The sequence below is a fragment of the Rhagoletis zephyria genome, unplaced genomic scaffold, assembly GCF_001687245.7.
Source record: "Rhagoletis zephyria isolate East Lansing unplaced genomic scaffold, Rhagoletis_zephyria_1.1 Rzeph_scaffold_00131, whole genome shotgun sequence".
Lineage (NCBI taxonomy): Eukaryota > Metazoa > Arthropoda > Insecta > Diptera > Tephritidae > Rhagoletis > Rhagoletis zephyria.
In genome coordinates, this window is record NW_016157215.1 from 331786 (window position 1) to 357432 (window position 25647).

Here is a 25647-nt window from a genome sequence, read left to right on the forward strand (position 1 = left end):
TCTGTTCTGAGTAGCTTTTCAATAGTTCTAGAGTTCCTGAGAAGGAGAAAGAAAGTTCTGCAAAATTATGCCGAAAAAAACACTTTTATAGAAAAAGTCGAAAAAGTTAAATTTTTGAATAAAATTAAAAATTTAATCTGTTCTGAGTAGCTTTTCAATAGTTCTAGAGTTCCTGAGAAGGAGAAAGAAAAAATGTCCTGATATTGTGCCTTGGATTTCCATTTTATTCGCATTTGCAAATTTTATGCTTGCTACCATGGCAAGCGTTTACATTTTTATTGGTGTGCAACGAAATATGCAAATGCAAGATCATGCAATGTTTTAAATTATAACTGCCTGTGAATCCATAACGTATGTAGCGATATATTGAAAAGCTACTCAGAACAGATTAATTTTTTTATTTTTTCAAAAATTTAACTTTTTCGATTTTTCGAAAAAGTGTTTTTTCGGGGTAATTTTGCAGAACTATCTTTCTCCTTNCCCAAAAAAGGGCTTTAGGTGTTTTGAATACGGACATCTGGCGAGAGCGTGCTGCAACCCAAAAGATAGAAGTCAGTGCTGTCTCAAATGTGGAGAAAAGGGGCACTTCGCGAAAGCGTGCAAGAAGAAACCGACNATTTTTTCAAAAATTTAACTTTTTCGATTTTTCGAAAAAGTGTTTTTTCGGGGTAATTTTGCAGAACTATCTTTCTCCTTCTCAGGAACTCTAGAACTATTGAAAAGCTACTCAGAACAGGTTTAATTTTTATTTTTTTCAAAATTTTAACATTTTTGACTTTTTCGAAAAAAAGTGTTTTTTTGGCGTAATTTTGCAGAACTTTTTTTTCCTTTTCAGGAACTCTAGAACTATTGAAAAGCTGCTCAGAACAACTTTTTATTTGCCTTTTTGCCACATGTCGTATGCTGCGTGAATCTGGCATACCCAATTTTCAAATAAATTTTTTTTTGTGAAAATATCCAGCACTTTTTTTCCCGTTTTCAAGAACTCTAGAACTATTGGAAGGCTACTCAGAACAACTTTTTTTTTTCGTTTTACGTCATACCGTATGCCAACTTCCCAGACATGAACTGGGGATATGTCCTACAGCGACATCTTAAGGGCGGTGAAAAAAGACGATGCTTTGCAAAAACTCGGCGAGAATGTATCACGAATTAGGAAGACGGCCAAAGGCGAAGTCCTGCTGGAGCTGAAGGAAATGCAAATGAAAAGCATGGGAGAGTTTAAGAGCGGAATATGTAAAGTGCTAGGTGATCAGGCACAAATCAGAGCGCTTACCCACGAAGTAATGGTCGAAATTCGGGACCTTGACGAGATCACCACGAAAGAAGACATTACCGAGCCCATCCGCACCCAAATAAGGGATTTAAACCATTTCGGCGAACAGTCGATCAGAAGCATCAGGGCGGCGTACGCGGGTACGGAAACGGCGCTGGTAAGCCTTCCTGCGCTGGAGGCAAGGCTACTGCTAGACGCACGGAAAGTAAAGATAGGCTGGGTAGTGTGCAGGATAAGAGAGAAGCCGAACCCAAAAAAGGGCTTTAGGTGTTTTGAATACGGACATCTGGCGAGAGCGTGCTGCAACCCAAAAGATAGAAGTCAGTGCTGTCTCAAATGTGGAGAAAAGGGGCACTTCGCGAAAGCGTGCAAGAAGAAACCGACCTGTAGCGCGTGCAAGAGCAAGGGAAGGGAAAACCCGGATCATCAAATAGGTAGCCGGAAATATCCCCTTTACCAAGAAGCTTGAAAAAGCTCCAAAAAATGAGAGTCATGCAGCTAAATCTAAACCATTGCGAGGCAGCGCAGGAACTTCTCATGCAGACTGTGTACGAAGAGAAAGTGGATGTAGCAATAATTAGTGAGCAGTACAAAAACAGGACGTCGCAACATGGACATCTGATTGCACAAACAAAGCCGCCATATGGGCCTGTGGAGGCCAACCTCTCCCAGAAAAGCCGCTATTAGGAAAAGCCTACTACACGCGGGCGAAGATCTGTGAAATCAACTTCTATAGCTGCTACTTACCACCGAGCGTGCCACAAAGTGATTTTGAAAAAACCCTGGACGAATTGGTACCAGAAGCCCTGACTACTACGATGAACGTGGTGGCAGGCGATTTCAATGCGTGGGCGATGGAATCGGGCGGCATCTGTACGAACAGACGGGGAGATGCTCTACTCAAAGCGTTTTCGTTGCTGGATGTAGTGCTGTTAAATACGGGAAACAGGAACACTTTCGAAAAGAACGGTCGTGGCTCGGTGATTGAGATCACGTTCGCTAGCAGTTCCTTAGTGCGGGCAACAAGCTGGGAGGTGTCAGATCTCTATACGCATAGTGACCATTTGGCCATTATGGTCGAAATCGGAAACAATGCGCAGAGTCGAAAATGTGCTGCCATCAGAAACGCACAGACTCGAGGGTGGAAAGTCGAAACACTTGACGAGGAACTCTTCAGACTCATGATGGAGGGAAATCTTGCCAACGCAGAAGATACGGAACGACAGGCGGAAATTCTGGTGGGACACATCAGCAAAGCATGTGACGCCGCTATGTGCAGGAAAAAACAAGGCGCTTACAGAAAGCCTGCATACTGGTGGAACGAAGAATTTGACATATTAAGGAGCGAGTGCCCCAAAGCGAGGCGGCTCTGCCAAAGGAGACGGGGATCGGCGGAGTACTTTAAAAGGAAGCGAAACGACCTGAAGAAAGCAATAAGAAGGAGTAAGTCGTGCTGTTTCAAAGAGCTCTGTGAAAAGGTAGGCGAAAATCCGTGGGGTGAAAAGGGTAAAGCGCCAACCTGCCCCATCCTACTAAAAAACGTTGTGGAAACTCTCTTTCCTGCGCAAAACTCAAGAAGAACGACAGCTGCGAGTAGAACAACCTGCAAGGTTTGGCAATGCCAAAGCACCAGGTCTAAATGGTATTCCATACAAAGTTTTAAAGGTTGCCATTAAGCATAATACCAGCCCGTTCACTGACTTATTTGAGCGGTGTTTGCGAGAAGGAGTCTTCCCAAAAATCTGGAAGAAGCAGCGGTTGGTTCTGTTGCAGAAACCGAATAAACCAGCCGGGGAACCAAGCTCGTACCGCCCGCTTTGCATGTTGGACACGCTTCGAAAAATACTGGAGCGACTTATTTGTGTACGACTAAAGCAGCACCTAGAGGAAGAATCCCCGGGTCTCGCCGACAACCAATATGGATTCCGAAGACAGAGGTCAACCATCGACGCAATTAAAAAGCTCACTGATATCGCAAGCAAGACAATCGAAGGGACTAGACGGATGTATGGCACGAAAGAATACTGCGCGGTAGTAATGTTCGATGTCAAAAATGCTTTCAACTCGGCCTACTGGCTCCACATAACAAGCGCCCTGGAGTGCAAGAAAACACCGCCCTATCTGCTGAGAGATGTTTCCAACTACTTGTCAAATAGGCTTCTACTCTACGATACCGATGAAGGACCAAATAAGTATGTTGTGACGAGTGGAGTACCACAGGGCTCCGTACTGGGCCCACTGCTGTGGAACGTACTACTCGATGGAGTACTGCGCCTACCACTACCAAGGGAGGTACAAATCATCGGGTACGCTGACGATATCGTAGTAACAGCAGTGGCTAAGGAACTCAACGAAATAGAGATTCTATGCAATAATACCGCGCAAAAAGCAAAAAACTGGCTCACGGCAATAAAGCTTCAACTAGCGGGGCAAAAAACGGAAGCGGTGTTGATCACAAGCAGGAAAAAGGTAGAAAATGCTACGCTTAACATTGACGGGCATAGCATCACGACACAGCAGTCGTTGAAGTACTTGAGCGTGACGATAGACGCGAGACTCATCTACAAGGCGCACATCGACAAAGCTTGTGAGAAAGCGGCAAGGGTTACGACCGCGCTAACGAGGATAATGGCCAACATTGGCGGACCAAGTCAGAGCAGGCGAGCACTCCTAAGTAAAGTGAGTCAGTCTATACTAATGTATGCTGCGCCCATCTGGGGGCCAGCGCTCCAGCAGAAAATATATGCCAAGACAGCGAAGTCAGTGACTCGGCTAAACGCTATCAGGGTTGTCAGTGCGTTCCGCACGGTATCACACGAGGCCGTTGGAGTCATAGCGGGCATCATGCCACCAAATATAATGGCCATGGAACTTAAGAGAATTTTCGACAAGTCAAGAACATTGGCAGGCAACTAACAGGCGAAGAACGGAAAGAAGAAAGACAGACTAGCTTAAACGAGTGGCAGAGACGCTGGGATGCGACCACGAAAGGAAGGTGGACGCACATGCTAATCGGTAACGTACAAGCGTGGGTTGAGAGGAAACACGGCGAGACTGATTACTATCTGACGGGTCACGGCTGTTTTAGAGAATATCTAAACAAAGACGGACACGATGACGGGACCGAGTGTTCCTTTTGCGGTAGTAGTGGTGAAAACGTGCAGCACATTTTCTTTTCCTGCCCGAAGTATGACACCAGATGATGAGAGCAGACCTAGAAAAGCTGATAAACGATCGAGTAGCGCCAGAAAACATTGTGCACCACATGATGCAATCTATGGTGTGGAGTAGAGTCAAAGCGTGGTCCGCTATAATTCTTCAGGAACTTAGAAGGAAAGCGTGGCAGCGCAGTAGCGATAATAGAAGACTGACTGAGAGGTGGTCCCGAATGAGGTGTACCCTTAGCGGACAGGATGACGAATCGTGCATAACATCTTTGGAAGATTCCCTCTCCGTTGGAAAAAAAAATGTACAACCATTCAAACGTATGTACATAAATGAAAACATTGATGTCCATAAATAAATACATATGTCCATCAGTATTAGGGATTAGGGAAATGAATTGAAACGTACCAAATAAATAAAAATGTACCAACAAAAAATTTAAACGCTTTCACAAAAACAACTAATGTGTAAAACAAATATACATTTATCTAACGCCTTTTAAATAAACATCGAGTAAAAATATACATATTTGTATTAAAAGTAGGAAAAAATTAGTCAGTCATTTCACTTTCTGTGAGATCGTAAGTCAAAATTTGGTTTAAAGACTCTGTATGTATTGTTATATCATGACAAAAACTTTGAGAAGGTTTGATATGATCTTTTGCTTTTACTAAAGAACCAAGGGTTTTTACTTATAATCTATTTCTACGTTTGGTTTTTATCAGAATCTGAACAGAAAAGACACGTTCAACATTTGCGGAGGAATGTGGAATAGACAATATACCTTGAGCTATTTTAAAAAGGTTTGCAAACATCGGGTAGTTCAGTTCGTTTTTAATTAATGTAATTGGTTCCCAAAACTCGCATATATTTAAATTTTTTAAGTTCTCGTGCTCCGGTAGAAAAGGTGTGAGATAGAAAAAGACAAAGCCAATTCTATAAGAAATCGGAATTACCAACCTTGTAATGTAAAACAAATTCAGTGGAAGTTTGTAGTGGAAGGAAGAAAGTATTTGTATAAATAATTAGAAGTTTTGAACCGACGTAAATGTAAAACCAATCGAAATATCACAGCGCTGCATTTCCAAATTGTACCAAAATGGTCTATGTGGTGTCAATGTACTTTTTGGTTTCAAATTTTACCAAAAAAGCACAATTGTGGCAACTTTATTATCGCTGATCAGTATATCAACGAAGTCCGTTTGTTTCATCATACAAACATACGTATATCCATACAAACATATGTACATATGGGCAAATGGTTGTGGTTACACGAAGCACGCTTGCTTTATTTAAGTGTACATATACTTTTTGGTAGCAGCAGCCCTGAAATGTGAAATAAGTTCGTTCGATACTCATATGTATATGTACATACGTGCATTAAAACACGTACCTACGTACAGATGTATGTATATTTATACGTATATATTTTTTCGACCCTGTATGTATATGAATAAATTGCTAACATACTTCCTCCATTCAAAATTGAAATACTCGTCAATTTTCGCATCAGCGCGTTTTTAAAAATCCCACATTGTAAGTTATACTAGAATTCCACGGGCTAGAAAACTGCATTCCAAAAAAAAAATTTGTAAAAAGTCAGAGTAGAATTTTTCTAAATGTTGTATAAAATTTTAAAGTTTGGTTTATATAGGTAGTTAAGATTTTAATTTTTTGATTGAAGTAACATTTCTCTTCTTTTTTATTGGCGCTGTAACCGCCTAAGCGATTTTGTCCGAGTCCAAAACAGCACGCCAGCCATTTCTCTTCTGTGCTAACTGACGCCAATTGGAAATGCCAAGTGAAGCCAAGTCCTTCTCCACCTGGTCTTTCCAACGCAGAGGAGGCCTTCCTCTTCCTCTGTTACCAGCATCGCGGCCCGAGTTGAATATGTTCAGACCAGGAGCGTTTCTGTCCATTCGAACGACATGGCCAAGCCAGCGGAGCCGCTGAATTTTAATTCGCTGCACTATGTCTATATCGTTGTAAAGCTCATACAGCTCATCGTTAAACCGTCTGCGATATTCGCCATCACCAACGCGTAAAGGTCCGTAAATCTTTCGCAGAATCTTTCTCTCGAAAACTCCAAGAGCCGCCTCATCAGATGCTTTCATTGTCCATGCCTCCGCGCCATACACCAGCACATGCATGATGAGTGACTTATAGAGTGTGATCTTTGTACGACGAGAGAGGACTTTACTTCTCAATTGCCTACTCAGCCCAAAGTAGCACTTGTTGGCAAGAGTGATTCTCCGTTGGATTTCAAGGCTGACATTATTATTGGTGTTAATGCTGGTTCCCAAATAAACGAAGTCGTCTACTTTTTCAAACTTGTAACTGTCAACAGTGACGTGGGTGCCAAGACGCGTATGCTCTGACTGTTTGTGTGCTGACAGGAGATACTTCGTTTTGTCCTCGTTCACCACCAGACCCATTCGCTTTGCTTCTCTATCCAATCCCGAGAAGGCAGAACAGACGTAGCCCTTGTTTTTACCGATAATATCGATGTCGTCGGCATACGCCAGCAATTGTAAGCTCTTGTAAAGTATTGTGCCTGAGCGGTTCAGTTCTGCGGCTCTTATTATCTTCTCCAACATAAGATTAAAGAAATCACACGAAAGGGAGTCCCCTTGTCTGAAACCTCGTTTGGTATCAAACGGCTCGGAGAGGTCCTTCCCTATTCTGACGGAGCTGGTGGTATTGCTCAACGTCATTTTACACAGCCGTATTAGTTTCGCGGGGATACCAAATTCAGACATCGCGGCATAAAGGCAACTTCTCTTCGTGCTGTCGAAAGCGGCTTTGAAATCGACAAATAGATGGTGTGTGTCGAACCTATTCTCGCTGGCCTTTTCCAAGATTTGGCGTATTGTGAATACCTGATCTATGGTGGATTTTCCAGGCCTAAAGCCACACTGATAAGGTCCAATCAGCTCGTTGACGGTGGGCTTCAGTCTTTCGCACAATACGCTCGATAAGACCTTGTAACCTATGCTTAGAAGGCTAATTCCGCGGTAGTTGGCGCGTATGGCGGGGTCGCCTTTCTTGTGGATTGGGCAGAGCACACTTAAATTCCAGTCGTCGGGCATGCGTTCATCTGACCATATTCTGCATACGAGCTGATGCATGCACCTCATCAGCTCCTCGCCGCCGTACTTGAATAGCTCGGCTGGCAGGCCGTCAGCTCCAGCAGCTTTGTTGTTTTTCAGCCGCGTAATCGCTATTCGTACCTCGTCATAGTCAGGCGGTGGGACAGCTACTCCATCATCATCGACTGGGGACTCGGGTTCGTCTTCTTCACTACTTTCAGCGTTGCTACCATTCAGTAGGTTGTAAAAGTGGTCCCTCGACAATTTAAGTATATTCGGTCACTAGGTCGCCATTGTTATTCTTACAGAAGTTCGCCCCGGTCTTGAAACCTTCCGTGAGTCGCCTAACCCTCTGGTAGAATTTTCGGGCGTTCTTCCTGTCGGCCAGCATCTCAAGCTCTTCGCACTCACGTATTTCGGCCTCTCTCTTCTTATTGCGGCAAATACGTCTCGCTTCCTTCTTCAGTTCCCTATAACGGTCCCACATGGCTCGCGTTGCGCCCGATCGCAGCGTGGCCCTGTAGGCGGCATCTTTTTTCTCTGCGGCTTCTTGACATTCCTCATCGTACCAGTTGTTCTTTCGGNCCGCACTCACGTATTTCGTCCTCTCTCATCTTATTGCCGCAAATACGTGTCGCTTCCTTCTTCAGTTCCCTATAACGGTCCCACATGGCTCGCGTTGCGCCCGATCGCAGCGTGGCCCTGTAGGCGGCATCTGTTTTCTCTGCGGCTTCTTGACATTCCTCATCGTACCAGTTGTTCTTTCGGACTCGCTGAAATCCAACTACTTCTTCGGCGCCGGTACTTAATGATCGGGAACTGTGGTTCCACTGCTCGCGTATGTCGGATTGTTGAAGAGTGCTCTCAGAGAGCAGGTGTGTGAGTCGAGTGGCGAAAATATTGGCCGTCTGAAGTAACATTTCAGACAGGCAACGATGGGCAAGCTCATGCGCGGTGGTGAAAACTTCCGGCGGTTTAATCACATGCCTTGTGGTTAAATTGGCGAAGTTGGACATTAAGCGGTGAACATGTGCAACGTAGCTGCACAGGTTGTACGGAGGGGGGAATATTGCGCCGGTTCGAACGGCTAAGCCGCTGCTCAACTCAGCAATTCAGCATGCACAGGAACCCTATCGCAGTCTTTAACATTTCCTTTTTTCTTCTTTCTTTGCATTTAATTGAATTCTAAGAAGTCCAGTCGCACGAAAATTTTATAAATTTATCAATTTAAGAAATTTGTAAACGATAAATTTGAATTTGTAATTTAAACCATTTGCTATCAAATTCTTCTTTTGCTTGCGCCGTTTAGTGTGACGGATCCGCGCAAGTGTAAGTAATTTGATGGAAATTGTTTTATTCTCAATAACATTTGGAATTTTAGGTTTGAGCTCTCTCTTACTCCTTCTAGAATAAGGCATAGAAGCTTATAATAAATGTTTTATTCACCAGCGCACCTTGTAAAACAATAGTCGCATTAAAACAAATCAAAAAACTCAAACTTTACAACACAACTTTTGCATTTGGAAAAACCACCTCCACAATTTTGATAAAAAAGTTTGAGAATCCGACATTTTGTTTTTAATAAGTACTAAGAACTGTAGTTAAACTCAGTTTCTTTCGAATTAGTACCTAGTTTATTGAGTAAAAATTTCAAATCAATCGATAGTAAAACGTCTGAGATATAGCGAGTTTAATTGAAAATTCCGCAAAAATTGGACGCTGTGAAAAATAAGATTTTTGGCTTTTTCGACATGAAGGCATCAGTAAAAACTTGGCTAAAATTAACTGTAAATGTATTTTCGTTTAAGCTTTCGATCACGATTGGTTTGAACTGGTTACTTTGACCCAAACACTTTTTTAATTTCTGGAGCACTTTTTGGGAATAATCGGCAAGCTCATTTCATTTTGTTCACCACATTTTAAAGTTCTGAAATTTATGTGATATATTACATCCGGATATTCATATCCTGATATAAACGCGACAAAAAGAAATGCATTTCCTAATTTCCTAGGTATAGAACATATTGAGAGTATTTAGGTCTTCAAAATATCGGTTCTATATAGATTCTAATTGCTAAATTGAGAACTTCGCTTTACGAAATTGTTAAACTTACCCGAATGCAACTCTATGGTGAAAAGCGTACGCACTTAGTAAATATCGCAATCTTGTCCGGTTTCTAGGTTCAAAAACCAGCGCACGGACGCGGTTATCCATCCAGCCTCCCAAAAATTCATCCACATTGTTGTCATCGATTCTTTGGGTTATTGAATGGGGCATTTTTTTCCTTACGAATTCTATAACAAAATATACTTAAGTTAACTACTGTATAAAACTTAGTTTTCATTAATCAAGAAAACGCACAAGAAATATTTATCAACACTTATATAAGGTTTGTTCCACAAGCTGCTCGATGTCACATAGAGTTACACATTCGCGTTCCACAAGTAAGTTTTAGAGTTTATTTGATATACGCTGACAGTTTGAACTTTGCTCGAATTTTTCTACAAGTAACTTGTGGAACAAACCTATTGTTTCAAAAATTTTGATTTTGATGATTATGCATAGTTTTGTAGGTTTAAGGTATCCACACACCTACGCGATTTTGTCGCAATGAATCAGCACCGTTTTTGATGCTACAGACGTTACTGCATCGAAAACGCAAGTACGTACACATCTGTGCGATTTTATCGCCGTAAAAACTGACAATTTATAGACAAACAAAAAATATTTTTCGACAAAAATAAAATTCTTAACTTTTCTACATCAAATATGTTTTGTTTTCTTATATTACGTTCAAATTGGCACCATTTAACTTGTTAAATGAAAAAGAGCTTTTTGGAAAACACAATCGTTCTCATTGAACATTTGGAGTTAACTTTGACGGTTGTTTGATTACCAATAAAAAAAATTTTGAAAATCAAGTTTTTGTGCTTCAATTTGTTTTGTGCGAATGTCTGCTTCATGATATTAACGCATACGAATTACTTAGAGACTTCAAAATGTTTAGTTCGTATGCACTATTTATGTCTGCGTACGATGAGACCTCATGGAAAATTACTAATTACCGCTTTGGGCTCTTTTTTGGCGGACAGACATGCATAGAAGTTTGATATTTTTTGATGATTTTTAATATTTAATATTTTTCAGAATAAAATTTTTTTGAACGTTGGCGTGTCAAATGAAGGCCTTTGTGTCTTTCTGATTGGCCGGAGCAGAAAGCTTTCTGATACAACTCTGCGCTGAACTGGTTTTCACACGAGTTAAATGATTTAAGGTTCAATTTTCGAACAACAATTGCATGCGATTTACTTGTTTATGTTCATTTAACTGGTTCAAGCCCATTTAACATGTTTAGCTCGTCAATTTGAACACATTATTGTAAAATCCTTCTATCGACCTTTTTCGTTCTCAAAACGCAGCACGACGAAAAGAAGAACTGTGCATGTTCGAATAAATCGCTGCAGCAAAATCGTATAAATCATTTAAAACTATGGCCGGCATTGTTGTAATTTTTTTCGGAACAGATTCGCACCGACAGAATTGCATAGGTGTGTGGATACCTTTATGGTTAAAATCGCTATAACTGTTGAGTATTTTTCAAAAGGAAATATATTATAATAAGAGTTTCCGTATTGTTTTTCGCGATCTGAAACAACCCCAGCGCATTGTAACCCCAAAACTAGCTAAAACACCAGTGAGTCAAGGTGATGGCACTGTTTTTTTTCTTTTGCATGCTGCGTTTCCTTTACCGACGCTGATCATTTTTCTAATACTCGTTGAGTCTATAATGCTTGATACACATTTAGGGTATTCACAGTTTACTTTTAAAGTTAAAAGGTGGCAACTTTAACAAGATAACACACTCGAACTGTGAGCCACCCTGCACACATGTGTTTGAAATTGTCAATAAAACAAATGTAGACAGATATATATTTAAAAATCTTTCGAATTGCGCCCACCTTATATTTTTCTGCTTCACTATCCATTTTTTCTTAGCGCGAATAATTAACTAAACAGAGATGCCAGTTTAAAACAACACAAAAACATAAGACAAAGTCGAGTAATTTTGCCCAAAAGTGTTATCTCTAATGAGTATGGGAACCAACAGCAAACAAAGTTACCACATGGTAAAATGTTTTAAAGTTACCAGGTAGCAAAATTAACACAGTAGATAATATAGAACTGTAAAACCTAATTAAAAACGACGGGCCACAAGTCACAGCTTCCAATTGGTTATCTTCATTATCTAAACCCTTTGTCCACGGCGACATGCATTTTTTGAACGCCGCTGTAGACTCCGACCGATTAATCGGCATCCGCCGTTTTTTGGCCGATTCCTTTTAATTTTTCCGCACTTCATTCAGTCCATGTTATTTATTTTTTGCTTTTTTAATTCCTTAAAAGCTTAAAATATTAATGCATCTTAGTCCCCCTGTCAAAAATCTGTTCTTATGTTTCGTTTTTATGATGTACGGTGGCGAGAATGTAACTACGGAAGACACATTTTAGCAACGGCTATTGCAGCAGGCTCAACTCCTACATGACCAGAATCAACGAGGATGTGCCCAACCAATGCCCGGCATGTGGAGTGTCGCCACATGACTCCCGGCACCTCTTCACATGCCCTGATAACCCAACTCAGCTAACGCCCCTGTCCCTATGGACAGCCCCTGTGGAAGTAGCACACTTCCTGGGCCTCCCCCTAGCTGAAACTGACGACAACGTTGATGGATGAACCGCCCTGAACGGGGCTTAGTAGCCGCTACAACAACAGCAACAACATATTTTAGCAAATTTTGGCTATTTTTCGTTGTTTAAATTTTTTTTTCATTTTTTATGAAAATATAGATTACTACCTAACAAAACCATGTAAATCAAAATTTCAAACTGTTTAATCAGATTTTATAGAACCTTTTTGAGTATGATTTTTTTTTTTTAATTTTAGTGTTAGTAATAAAGGACTTATCATTAATTTTTGGCAATCAAACAAAATAGTTGCCAAAAATCAACGGCACCTAAGTCTTAGAATTTGCAGTTCGTTATAATACAATTGAATGGGCTACAAATCTGCACACTCCGAATGTTTCTGAAAAATCTAATTAAAAAGCTGTCGAATTTTGCTATTTTTTGTACAAAGTTTGAAATTTTTACTTGCATGGTTTTTGTTAAATAACGACCTATACTTTTATATAAAAGTAATAAACATTAAATAAACGAAAGGCAAATAGCCAAAGAATTCTAAAATGTCTCTTCCATACTTATATTTTCGTCACTGTATGTATTGTTACGATTATCCTTGAATTAATCGCTGAATTCCGTTACAACCATGATACAAAAAAGAAGTTAGTTTCAATAAACAATTTTTGACGGATAATAAATTGTTTTGAACGTTTATAAATTGTGAGCATGATTCAATTATGTAAGGTCTTGTAAGTAGCTTTTTTCTAAAATTTGGCACTCCCACCCACAGGGATGGTTTATGGAAGCAGGAGAAAAAGGGGAAGAATTCAATCACACTTCCTAAAATGGGAGCTAAATTCCATAAAAAGGTGTGGATAATAGTGAATGGTGGTATTTTAAACAAAAAACGAATTTGATTTAATTATTTAATTTAAACAAGCTTATTTGCATCGAATATAACCCCCGATTGTTATTAAAAATAAATATTTCTATGTATATACCAAACTTGCGTACGTCAGATGGCGCATAACTCGCTTCCACACTTTCAGCTTTTTTTTGTTGTATTTGTTTGCCAGATGGACATGAAGAAGCTATTTGTTTGTGGAAAATATGCAATATTTATAAAAAAACGGCAAATAAAAAAATTTGGAGCTACGTTTCTTTCGCGGTTATGGCTCAATTGTTTAGAATATGGTAATTCGAATACTTTGATGTCACACTTTTAATGTTCTGGGGCCTTTCAACTAATCGCTTTCAACAAAGGTGGTCGCCAGCCAACATTCGCCTCGTGCGTACACCTTTTAAGTGTGCAATTACATCGCGCCATTGACTAAACCGAGCTGTCGTGTGACGATTGGGCCTATGGATGCAGTTTGGCAATGTTATATTGCGTCCAAAGTCTCATTTGGAGACACCAGGATTGTGTTGTGGAGGACAATACCTAAATACCTTCGTTGGCTCATTTACCAAAACCATTGAACGCATTACTTTACAGCGACTTGGCAGAATCAAGAGGTATCCACGAATACATTTCGGCATTTAAGGGAATTTCGTATCTTTAGCCTACATTGAATTTCTGTAGTCCAACGATTCTCACCCATTTTGTCTTGTTGGCGCTAGCGAATGAAGAACAAGAATTTCTTCAAAAAATTTAAAAAGTAAAATTTTCACTACTAACGATTTAAAAATGCACTTGCAAACTTGCAAAGAAATTTGGAAAAGAAATATCACTGCTTTTGTTTTTAGGAGTAGGGTGGGAGTGTCATTGATAAAATTAGAGCGAGAGAAAGTTTTTCTTACAAAACCTTTCATTATTGAATCATGAATTGTGAGTATATCAACGGCCTTGCCACTTTGCTAATATTAAAACAATAAATCGCGATATTTTCTTTCCCATATTTATGCCAATGTAATAATATTTCAAATTACTTGGTATTTTTTTACTTACGTGGTTCGCGCTTTTTTATTAAAAATATATAAAATGAAAACTGTTAAAGGAGACTTCATGGTAATTGTTCATTTAATTTAATAAAAACCACGAGAGCATAATGTTGTTATTTTCTTAATTTTCTTACTTAATCTTGCGATTTAAAAATCTAATTCTAAAGGCAGTGTTACACGATACAAATGTATAGATTTGTACATTTTTTTATATTCGGCATTAGTACAAAATAAGAGAATGGGGACGTATATTTTTTGTACTCACAGGATTGGTACAAACAATGAACATCTATTGAAAAATTTTAATAAATCGTTTTTCGTGATTGGGATATATTCATGCATTCACTCTATTGGGAATTGCACCAAATTTTGGGCAAAACGTCCAATCGTGTGATACTGCCTTAAAGAAGTTTCTTCCTAACTGTTGCGCCAGATTTCCTAGTTTTCAATTCCTAATTAAAAATGAGTTATTAACATAAATATATTCCGAAATTAAATTATTATACTTACCTCACTTACGAAGTAAACCTATTGTCTAACATACTTACCACTTACATACATACTTACCCGAATTATATTTAACTACCTATTTGCTCTATACTTACCTTATTTACATATTTATACATGCATACTTACATTATTATTGTACATAATTTCTTAAAGCCGTTGAACTCATATACTTGTTAAGTATGTACATATTAACAACTACCCCAAGCCGTTAGTTTTAAGTCGTAGGATAAGTGAGATGGAATTGAAAATAAAATAAAATAATCGTTCGTTATTGCATACGAGGAAATAGGCATTGTTGTTGCTATCGCGCGCTCCCCGACAACCACAAAGTTTAAGAAAGTTAATTTCTTAAAAGAGCTTAAGGATTTTTTTATGGCGCCCAACGTGGGGCTCAGTGGGTGATTTTGTGAAATTAAAAAACAAAAAAAAAACTATAAACTATAAACCCACGGAACTACAAAGTTTCATAGTGAGACATATGTGCTAATCCCGTCGTACGCAACAACAACTGCCCACGCATTTTCGCAAGTCCGATTTTGTATCAAGTGCTGGTGACGTACACAAATACCTATCTTAACATTTCGGCATACAAATCAACATAAATAAGAAGTGGCGGTGACAAAAAAAACGCTATAAAAACATACAAAAAAATGGTGGTTAAAAACCAAACTAAACTAAGAAAATAAAATCTATATACATACATACATACATATGTAAGTGCAAGAGCACAACAACAAAGCGTTGTGCTAAGCGGTGCTTGCTAAAAAATACAGTGTAGTGCATACAAACCCGGACACAGTGGTTACTACTATTTGCAGTTGTGAACAGTTTAAATACCGCAAGTGCCTACAGTTCTTAAATCAGAAGAACTAAAATAAAATATACAGTTTTAGACATTAACAATTTATTTAATAAACATATATATACTTACGTTGTGTATATAAGAAGTCACCGCTACTCACAACTACTTGAATCCTTTTCGTCGTCATCGTCGGTGAATTTTTTGCTGCCGTCACCGCTGCCTCATATATTGCTTCCTGCCAACGCTGCTGAGCCACTGTAGTTGCTGTTACTACCGCTGCCGCCTGGGATGAGCTGCCATTGCCTGATTTGCCAGAGGGAAGTGAAAGCAGGAAAAAAGCCTACGCATTCACATAAGGTAACGAGAGCGAACAATTTACAATTGTACATGTGTGTTAAACGAAATAAAATTTTATACAAATAAAATTAAAATAAATCAAAATTAAATTATTGATTATTTATCGCACTTTCAATTGTTGGCATCTCCTTGGTCACTACATACGTATATAAGTAAACATACATATTTACCTACATATGTGCAACTATACATATGTACATACATACATGCGCATGTACATACAAGTAGATACATACGTACTGTAAAAGTGAAGCAAGGGTACAGTGGGATCTTGCGGATAAAGGGTGTGACAATAGTTGACGCAAAATCGTAATTCCGAACTGCTATCGCAAATTTAAATTTCTTGTTAGATACTTAAAGTAAATAAACAAGATAAAATAAAGTCAATTACACTCTCTTCACACACATCTGTTCACTCATACAATAACAGTTTGTATTTTCCTTAAAAATACTAAATAAGTTAAAAAAAAAACAAAAATTTGCGATTTTTTGCCTCTGTGGAACAATTTTCGTCAAATTCTGGCATTGTGCGACTGCGCTTGTTCATTTTCCCTGCATTTTCCAATAGTGGTTTTCATATTTCTGGTCGAGATTTGTTCAGCCATCTTTCGTCATTTTTTTTAATCCATAACTCCTAAATCTCTAGTTATTCTGTTATTAATTCACTTAATAAAAATGAGCAAAACTGAAAATCCACAAGGCCAGGTTGAGGAGACCAAGGCTTTAAAACGACAAAGGTCGATTTTAAAGAGGAGCATACAGAGAGTAAAATCGGGCATTCTGGATAAATCAATTTCGACTAATCCAGAAGAATTAGTGTCGGCTTGACATGTTGAACGCAAACAGCGAAAAGCTAATGAAATGTCAAAGCCAAAATTGAGGAAATCGATGATGACCCGTGGGGAGTTAGAGGACATAATTGTCGAAGCGAAAGCCATTATTAAATCAATTTTGGCGAAAAACAAAACTTCAGTTGCCGAAACTTCTTTCGTAGCGCCTCACAGCTCAAGACTCCCTAAAATGAATTTGCCAAAATTTAAAGGACAGTATTCGGAGTTCAAAAACTTCATGAGCTTGTTCGAGAGCCTTGTACACAACGATCCTACAATCCCAGATATTGAGAAATTTAACCACTTGGTTAACTGTCTGTCTGGTGAGGCTTTGGGCACGGTAAAGGCCTTCCAAATGTCGGACGAAAATTATTCGAAGGCTTTGGCTAGTCTCAAAAAAGTTTATGATAACAAATGCTTAATATTTTTCGACACAATTTCTAAACTTTTTAAGCTGCCAAATATCTCAAAGCCCTCTGAGCTTTCATTGATTTATACAGTGTCGGCGGTTTATGACTCACTGCTGTCGTTGGGTGACGAGAAAAATATCACAAACGCAATCATAATCCATCTGGAAATGTCGAAAGATGACACCATTACTCGGTCCAAATGGCTGGATTATGACAAGTTGCCGTTATGGTGAGACTGCGAAGCTGCGTTAAACAAGCGCTATCAGCATTTATCCGCCGATGAAGCCTCAAATTCGAGACAGAAGTCATCCGCCAGCGCTGGTACGCAAGAACTCAAGCAGCATACGGAAAAGACGAAGTCTGCCTTAATGATTTCGAATTCAAAACAGCCGGTGTGTCCACACTGTAAGTTCAAGGATCATAACATATCTGCGTGTCCTACTTTCGAAACTCTCTCTGCACAACAGCGATTTGAGTTTGCGAAATCAGTCCCCTTATGCATAAACGGTTTACGAAAAGGGCACACGGTTTCAAAGTGCACAGCAGATCGGTGTCGGATTTGTAATCGTTCGCATCACACCTTGTTGCACCAGTATCCAATATCTTTCGAAACTGCACTTCAACCTTCGACCTTGCATGCCATGCACACAACGAGTGCGCCAGATCGTGTTATGTTGGCCACAGCTGCAGCTAACGTAAAAAGTAGCTCCGGAGAATACCTGCCTGCACGAGCCTTGTTGGATTCTGGAGCTCAGGTGAACTTCATGACCGAAGATTTGGCGCAGAAATTGCGGATTCGTTGTCAAGGAGTAACTCTAAACGTCATCGGCATCGGCAATGCGAATCATAAAGTAAGGACGAAATTAAATGCGTTTGTGAAATCGCGGGCAGAATTCTGGATTACGCGGTCCATTTCAGCTAACCATCCAGACCGAAACGTTAGTATTACTGGCTGGAAAATACCAAAAAATATTAATTTGGCGGATCCAGAATTCCATGAATCGCATAAAATTGATTAAAACCTGCCCAAACCACCCAACTCTACAGAAAACTCTTTTGGGCTGGGTTTGGTCTGGCAAATACACCACCAACCAGTGTCCTCCTCCACAAGTTAGTAGCACATTATGCCAAACTGAAGATGAATTATCGACAATAGATTCGGTAGTCCAAAGATTCTGGGCTTTAGAAGAATTACCTTCAGAAGCAAATTTCAGAAAACTTACACCTGAGCAAACAGAATGTGAAACATTTTTCGTAAGAACTACTCAAGTTCTACGGTCACTCCTATGAAACCGCATCTCGGCGGTTTCAGGCCCTGGAGAGAAGAACCTTGAAAGATCCAGAGCTTCGCAAAATGTATCTGGACTTCATGAATGAATATATAGAATTGGGTCATATGAGCCCAACATATAATAAGATCCCGAGTGAGCCACACTACTTCATTCCGCATCAATGCGTCCTTCGGCCTGAAAGTACGACAACCAAATTACGAGTTGTGTTCGACGCGTCAAGTTGTACTTCGTCTCAAATTGCGTTGAATGAAAATCTGATGGTTGGGCCGACTATTCAAGAAGAGCTGTACTCGACACTTATTCGTTTTCGTTTGCATAAATTTGCACTTACGGCGGACATTACTAAAATGTACCGTCAAATTCTCATGCACGAAGAAGCCAGAAACTTTCAGCTCGTAGTGTGGAGACAGCATCCCTCTGAGCAACTTCAAATTTTTCGCCTCAACACCGTAACCTACGGTACTGCGCCTGCTCCATTTCTCGCTACACGGTGTTTACAAATGCTCAGCGATGCTAATACGACTAAGTATCCACTCGGTACAAAGGCTATTAAAAGAGATTTCTATGTAGATGACCTGCTTACAGGATCTGAAGATTTTGAATCTCTAGATCTTATTAGAAGTGAGGTAATGAATATATTAAACTCGGCCGGATTCAAACTAGCGAAGTGGTTTCCAAATCATCCATCATTTTTCGACAGTAAGAGTTCTGAAAAATCATTAAGTTTCAATGACACACATTCCACAAAAACACTTGGAATCCATTGGTCGCCGAAAAAGGATTTATTTCGATTCGTCTTGGATGACGGTTTCATAGATCTACGAGCCACAAAACGAAACATCTTATCAGTCTCGGCTCGCCTTTTCGATCCTCTTAGTTTACTTGCCCCACTAGTAACCAAAGCCAAAATCTTATTGCAAGAGCTTTGGATCCAAAAGCTAGATTGGGATGAGTCGATTTCGTTGCACCTCGACACTAGCTGGCAAAATTTCAAAGCTAATTTACTGCAGCTCTCGTCGATAAGCATTCCTCGGTATGTTAATACAGAGTCGAGTGCAAGCTGCCAAATTCATGGCTTTGCCGATGCCTCAATAAGGGCGTACGGCTGCTGCGTATATATACGCTCCACTTCCGCTAGTGATACAAAATGCACGCTGCTTACTGCAAAGTCTAGAGTGGCTCCGCTAAAGACTAAATCTCTTCCGCGTTTAGAGCTCTCGGCAGCCCATCCTCTGGCCAAACTATGGTCGAAAATTGGGCCAATGTTGAGTCGACCAATTGAGAACATAAACTTCTGGACAGACCCGGAAATCGTTTTGCACTAGATCAAAACACATCCATCTGCATTGCAGACTTTTGTTGCAAATAGAGTGTCCGAAATCCAAGAGTTAACTGAGAATGCTACTTGGCGAAACGTGCCAACGAAACAAAATCCTGCGGATCAAGTGTCTCGGGGTTGTAACGTGGACGAATTGAATGATTCGATATGGTTTAGCGGTCCACAGTTCCTCCTAGAAGACCCCACTTTATGGCCTACAAACACCCACTTTTAACTTTCTCCAGAAAACGAAGCACTAGAGAAGAAGAAAAATGCAACTGTTTTGATTACTCAGACTGCTGAGCGCAATTCGATCATGGATCTTATCGAAAAGTTCTCTTCTCATAAAAAGCAGCTTCGTATTGTCGCATACATGTTGAGGTGGATCATACGCATGAAGAACCCAACATTAAAATTCACAAAAGAACTGACGGCGGAAGAATTAAACTTGAGTTTTCTCAAAATTGTTCAGGTAGTTCAACATACAGAATTTGGCGAACAAATTTCAAAACTCGCCAAAGGTACCATACCCGCAAGCGTGCAGAAACTTAACCCATTTCTGCACGACTACTCGGAACTGTCGCTTTCGTTTAACTTACTCCGAGTTGGAGGACGCCTATTGAATGCGCCTCTCCCATGATGCCAAGTTACCATTGCTCTTAAGCAAGAACTCGCACTTTGTTAAAGCATATCTACGGTACCTACCATTTTTGAAATCACCATGCTGGGGCAAAAGCAATGGTGGCGCTTCTACGAGAAAGAATTTGGTTGATTAACGCTCGAGAAGCTTGTAGTCGCACCGTTCGAAACTGCATACACTGCTTTCATTATAAGCCGAAGCTGCAGACGCAAATAATGGGAAATTTGCCTGCCGATAGACTTCGCGCTCTATGACCCTTTCTTATATGTGGAGTAGATTTTTGTGGTCCCATATACACCACACTAAAAATGCGCGGTCGACCGCCAGTAAAAACATACATCGCAGTGTTCGTTTGTTTCACTTCCAAAGCAGTGCATTTAGAACTAGTGACAGACTTGTCTTCTAATTGTTTTATTTTCGCCCTAAAAAGGTTCATTGGATGCCGAGGGATGCCGAAGAAGATATACAGCGACAACGCCACCAATTTCGTGGGCGCCGACCGCAAGCTGTGCGAACTGGGAGACGCGTTCCAAGCCCATCAACCAGAGGTAGAGAAATACGCGGCGACCGAAGGATTCAGCTTCGACTTTATACCACCCAGGGCGCAGCACTTCTGCGGGTTGTGGGAAGCGGCAGTGAAGTCCGCCAAACACCTTCTCGTGCGCGCAATCGACAACGCGCTTCTCACCGCCGAAGAAATAGAGGCGATTCTGAACTCTCGGCCACTCACACCAATGAGCCAGGACCCCAACGACGGCGAGGCGCTAACACCAGCGCATCTGCTAATTGGATGCCCAGTGCGGGCACGATTGAGAGAAATAGAGGTTGCGCACATCACGGTACCGCTATTCCTCTCTCAGTGAATTTGACAGAATCGTTGTTTGTATGACGTCACATTTGTGCAACTTGTTTACGTTTTCCTTGCAACATTTTTTCTTCTTCTTCCATTCTTGCTCACGTTTTGGCATTTTTCGCTCGCAATTGCACCAGTGTGACGTCACACAAAAGTTATTCTCAAAAATCCTCTCTGATGGGCGCAATCTTGTATTCTATCATTCTTGCACTGCGGGCTCTACCACCAGCGCATGTGCCAACGGGCCCAATGCGTTCCTGCGACAGATGGCAACTTGTTTGCTGTCTCAAGCAACACTTTTAGCGACAGTGGTCCAAGAATTACGTCACGGGCCTGCAGGAGCGCAATAAATGGCTCTACCCACAGCGCAATCTGCAGCTCAACGACCTCGTCCTGGTTCAGGACAACATCCCACCTCAGCAGTGGGTGCTCGGCCGCGTCGCCGCAATCGTTCCAGGGCTAGACGGCAAGGTTCGAGTCGCAGACGTCGTAACCAAAGCGGGCGTAATTAAGCGTCAAATTCAAAAACTCGCCACACTACCGATTGAATTTGAAGGATCCTGATCCTGTCAAGGTGGCCGGTGTTGCGCCAGATTTTCTAGTTTTGAATTCCTAATTAAAAATGAGTTATTAACATAAATATATTTCGAAATTAAATTATTATACTTACCTCACTTACGAAGTAACCCTATTGTCTAACATACTTACCACTTACATACATACTTACCCGATTTATATTCAACTTCAATGATTGGCATCACTAATCGACTTTTTTGTCTCTGTCTCTATTGTTATTCGTTGACAATCAATATTAAAATTTGTGCGAATCGATAGCTAATTTGTGAAAATTAAGAATTTTCACCATTTATTGCAATTTTCGGAAAACCAATTGCTCAAATCGTAAGTACTTTATGCATATGTGATGTAGAATCTATAAATAAATTTATACCACAGGTTTCTGGTGTTTTGTGTGTATTTGAATTTCACAGACAATTTGTGTTTTTCGAACTGCTTTTCCGTGCTGATTTCAAGTTGGATTTTGTGCTTCTGCACCGAATACACTTTTGCGTTGTAAGTACAAGTGGAATATATGTATGAATATTTCTTAAACTAATGGGTTTTATTTCTTAGCTGATTGAAGCCGTGCTAATTGACGTTTTCGCTGTATACGTGGATTCGCTGATCGTTGTTTCGTTGTTTTGCTGTGCTGGATTTTGCGCCTCTGCACCCAATACACTTTTCCGTTGTAAGTACAAGTGAAATATATGAATATTTCTTAAACTAATACGTTTTATTCCTTAGTTGATTGAAGCCGTACTAATTGAGGTTGTCGCTCTTTTTCGTTAGCTGCATACGTAATTAATTGAAAACTTTTAAATACCCGAACATCATGACACGCCCCATTCAGATTAGTCTGGAAGTATGGTTTGCAGGGATTGTAGTACCACACACATTTCATGGAGCAATAACAACACAACAACAACAAGTTAAAGAGTACTATAAATTAAACGAAAAAGAAAATTTTAATCTACGAAAACTAGTTAAATAAAACAAAAATAATATTTTCGTACAACATTTTTTAAAAAATTTAAATAAAAACGAATATATATATATACCCAACAAACCTTAAGTGTTTAAACTTTTAAATTTATGTATGATGTTTCTAGCAATAACAGTATGTCAAAAGCAAGTTGCTTCTTGTGTCATAAGACATGGGCAAAAGGCAAAAAACTGTTCCATGTACCTAAGAACGAATTAAAAAGAAAAAAATGGTCGGAGTCGTGTGGTGTGGGGTTGAAACCTTGGGCGAAAATATGCGGCCTTCACTTTTCCCCTGCAGATTTTGTGTCGGGTTCAGACCAAAAAATAATTAAATTAAGCGTCGATGCTGTCCCTATGGTAGTCGAAATGGTCAATGATTTAAATGTTTCGGACTTTTCTTCAAAATTTGTTGACTCTTCAACACAGACTCAATAACTATGCTAAAAGTAAATTGAAATTGAAATAAAGTATATATATCTAGTTTAGATTTGAAACAGATCACAGCTTCGCATTATTGGAAGCAGAGGTTGCGGCGCTAAAGGCCCAAGTGGCTGAGTTGAAAAGACTTCGAACTAATCTGCAAACGATTTTCACAGAAGGCCAAATGCGAAAGATTGAAAATCCGAAGAAAACAATCCATTGGTCTTGGAAAGACATGTCGTCAGCCATACCCCTACATTCAGCCGGACCAAGAGCCTACACCCATTTGCTTAAGCATGGATTTCCGCTTCCATGTCAGTCTTTCGTGGCGAAATGGTGCCAAAAGCTTAAGTTTGAAGACGGTGTCTTGAGTTTTTCATTGAGCGTAATGCGCAGCGCAAGTGACATGTCAGTGGGTGACAAACTTTGTATTTTAGCTTTCGATGAAATGAAAGTGGAGCTGTTTATGAGTACGATTCGCTCACAGACACCGTTCGAAAGCCAAGCAACTATGTGCAAGTGGTCATTGCCGAGGACTTTAGCGCTCTTGGAAGCAACCTGTTTTTTTCGCATACGACTGCAGGATGACGAAATCAATTATTTTCAACTTGATTGAACAGCTCCAAGAGATAGGCTATCCTGTTGTGGGGGTTGTTTCGGATATGGGAGGAGGGAATTTAGCCCTTTGGAAAGAGCTTAATGTTTCCAACGGTATGTGAATAATTTTTCGAACTCTTTCATTCAGTACATTTATAGCTTTGTATACCTTTTAGAATAAACATGGTTTCCGAATCCTACAACTGACGGCAAGGTTTTTGTTTTTGCCGATGTACCACAATTGCTTAAGCTTTTGCGGAATCATTACAAAGATAATGGGCTTGTATTTCAAAACGTTCTGCTCTCGTCCCGGAGTATTTCCGACTTGCTAGTACATACATCGGTCTCGGATGTATCCATAAGCCATAAAATTTCTAACCGCCACCTAACAGTCCACCATGCTGAACGACAAAAGTTTTTTCGCATAGTACAGCTAGCGCTTTACGTCGTTGTTTTAGTTTAGGACTTGGCGTATACATGGCATGCGAAACAGCGGACTACTTTGAAATCGTCAACGATTGGTTCGATTTACTAAATTCGAAACTCACAACGATGCAGTCATTTCCATCCACTAAACCGTTTGGAATGTGTTTGTCGGAGCAGCTGGAAATCATTTCCAAAATGGACAACTGCATGCAGCATACGCGGGCTTTTGGGAGAAATAGTTTGTTACTTTTCCAAAGAGGTTGCTAATGACAAACGAATCGCTGAGGGGCTTGTATCAGTACGTACAGGAAAGGTATGGTATGGAATAAATCGTAACGTACCGGCTAAACCAGGATGTTGTGGAAAATTTTTTCGGGGCAATGCGTGCGAAAGGTGGGTACATGATAACCCCATCCCCATGCAGTTTAAATACCGACTGCGGAAATATCTTCTAGGTAAATATATATATTTTTTAAACCAGTTTATGTATGTATTCATAAATTTACATTTTTTGCGACTTTTTTATATTGTGTTGAAATGGCACGGAATACGGAAGCCGTCTCAGCACGCGGCAATGTAGAAGCTGATGATACGCAGTGGCTAGACTTCGACGCCCTAGAGATCAAAGCAGCTTTTTAGGCGAACACGAGGACGCTAGTGGCGAAGATCGTTTAGTTGAATCGGAAATGCAGGATATCGAGGTTTTACACGAAGACGCGCTAGAGTATGTTGCGCGGTACATAATCCGCAAGCTTGGTCTCTCAGAGCACGTTAGCCAAGAGCCATCTTTTACTTGGGTTGACCAAATGTCAAGAGGAGCACTTTAAAACCCTCAAGAGAATTTTTAAACAGAATTAAGGAGCTTGAACAAGTTTTTTATTCTTTTAACGGAACTTTGCTAAAAACGAGTTCAAGCTTCCTTTCAAACTTGTTAAAAAGGAGCGAAACTAGCGATCTCAGCTGTGATATAAAAAAAACTCTTTTTCAAAAGTCGGATGTACTTTCGTATAACGTCGTTTAATAAATCATTAGTTTAGTCGGGTAAGTCAAATGCAAAAGATGAAGTCATTCAGTACATAGCACTAAAAATCCTTCATCCACCAGAGCGCTGCACACTGGTTCAGTTGTATGGAGCAACGTTCAAAACTTGTTTTCTCAGAAACTAAATGACGTTTTGCAATAACATTTGTTACACTTTTTACTGTTTGTCCAGGCTAGATGGCTGATGAAAATTGATGAAATCGGATTAAAACTGTGCAGTATTTTTGGAATATACGAAAACCGCAATATTTAAGTAACTACTGCAGCAAAATTACTATAATTACATCGGACAATAACCACGCTGACCTCCCATGTTTTGGTCTTTTCGAAAGATACAAATTCTACAATATTTTACTATACTTATATATGTATATATACATATACATATATATATACATCTTATTAAAATAAAAATAAATATAGTTTAAAAAAACTAAAAAACACGTTTTAAAGCATA

General features: G+C 40.0%; 1 protein-coding gene across 1 annotated transcript in view; it reads right to left on the bottom strand.

Moving 5' to 3' along the window:
- Nucleotides 1-25647, bottom strand: part of l(3)80Fg (dnaJ homolog subfamily C member 16 l(3)80Fg) — a gene marked incomplete at its 5' end in the record, with an annotated part of 406562 nt that overhangs the window by 263753 nt on the left and 117162 nt on the right. The window contains one exon of the mRNA XM_017637441.1: nucleotides 9645-9825. Coding sequence (XP_017492930.1) covers nucleotides 9645-9825 — 181 coding nt within the window. The remainder of the gene's footprint in view (nucleotides 1-9644; nucleotides 9826-25647) is intronic.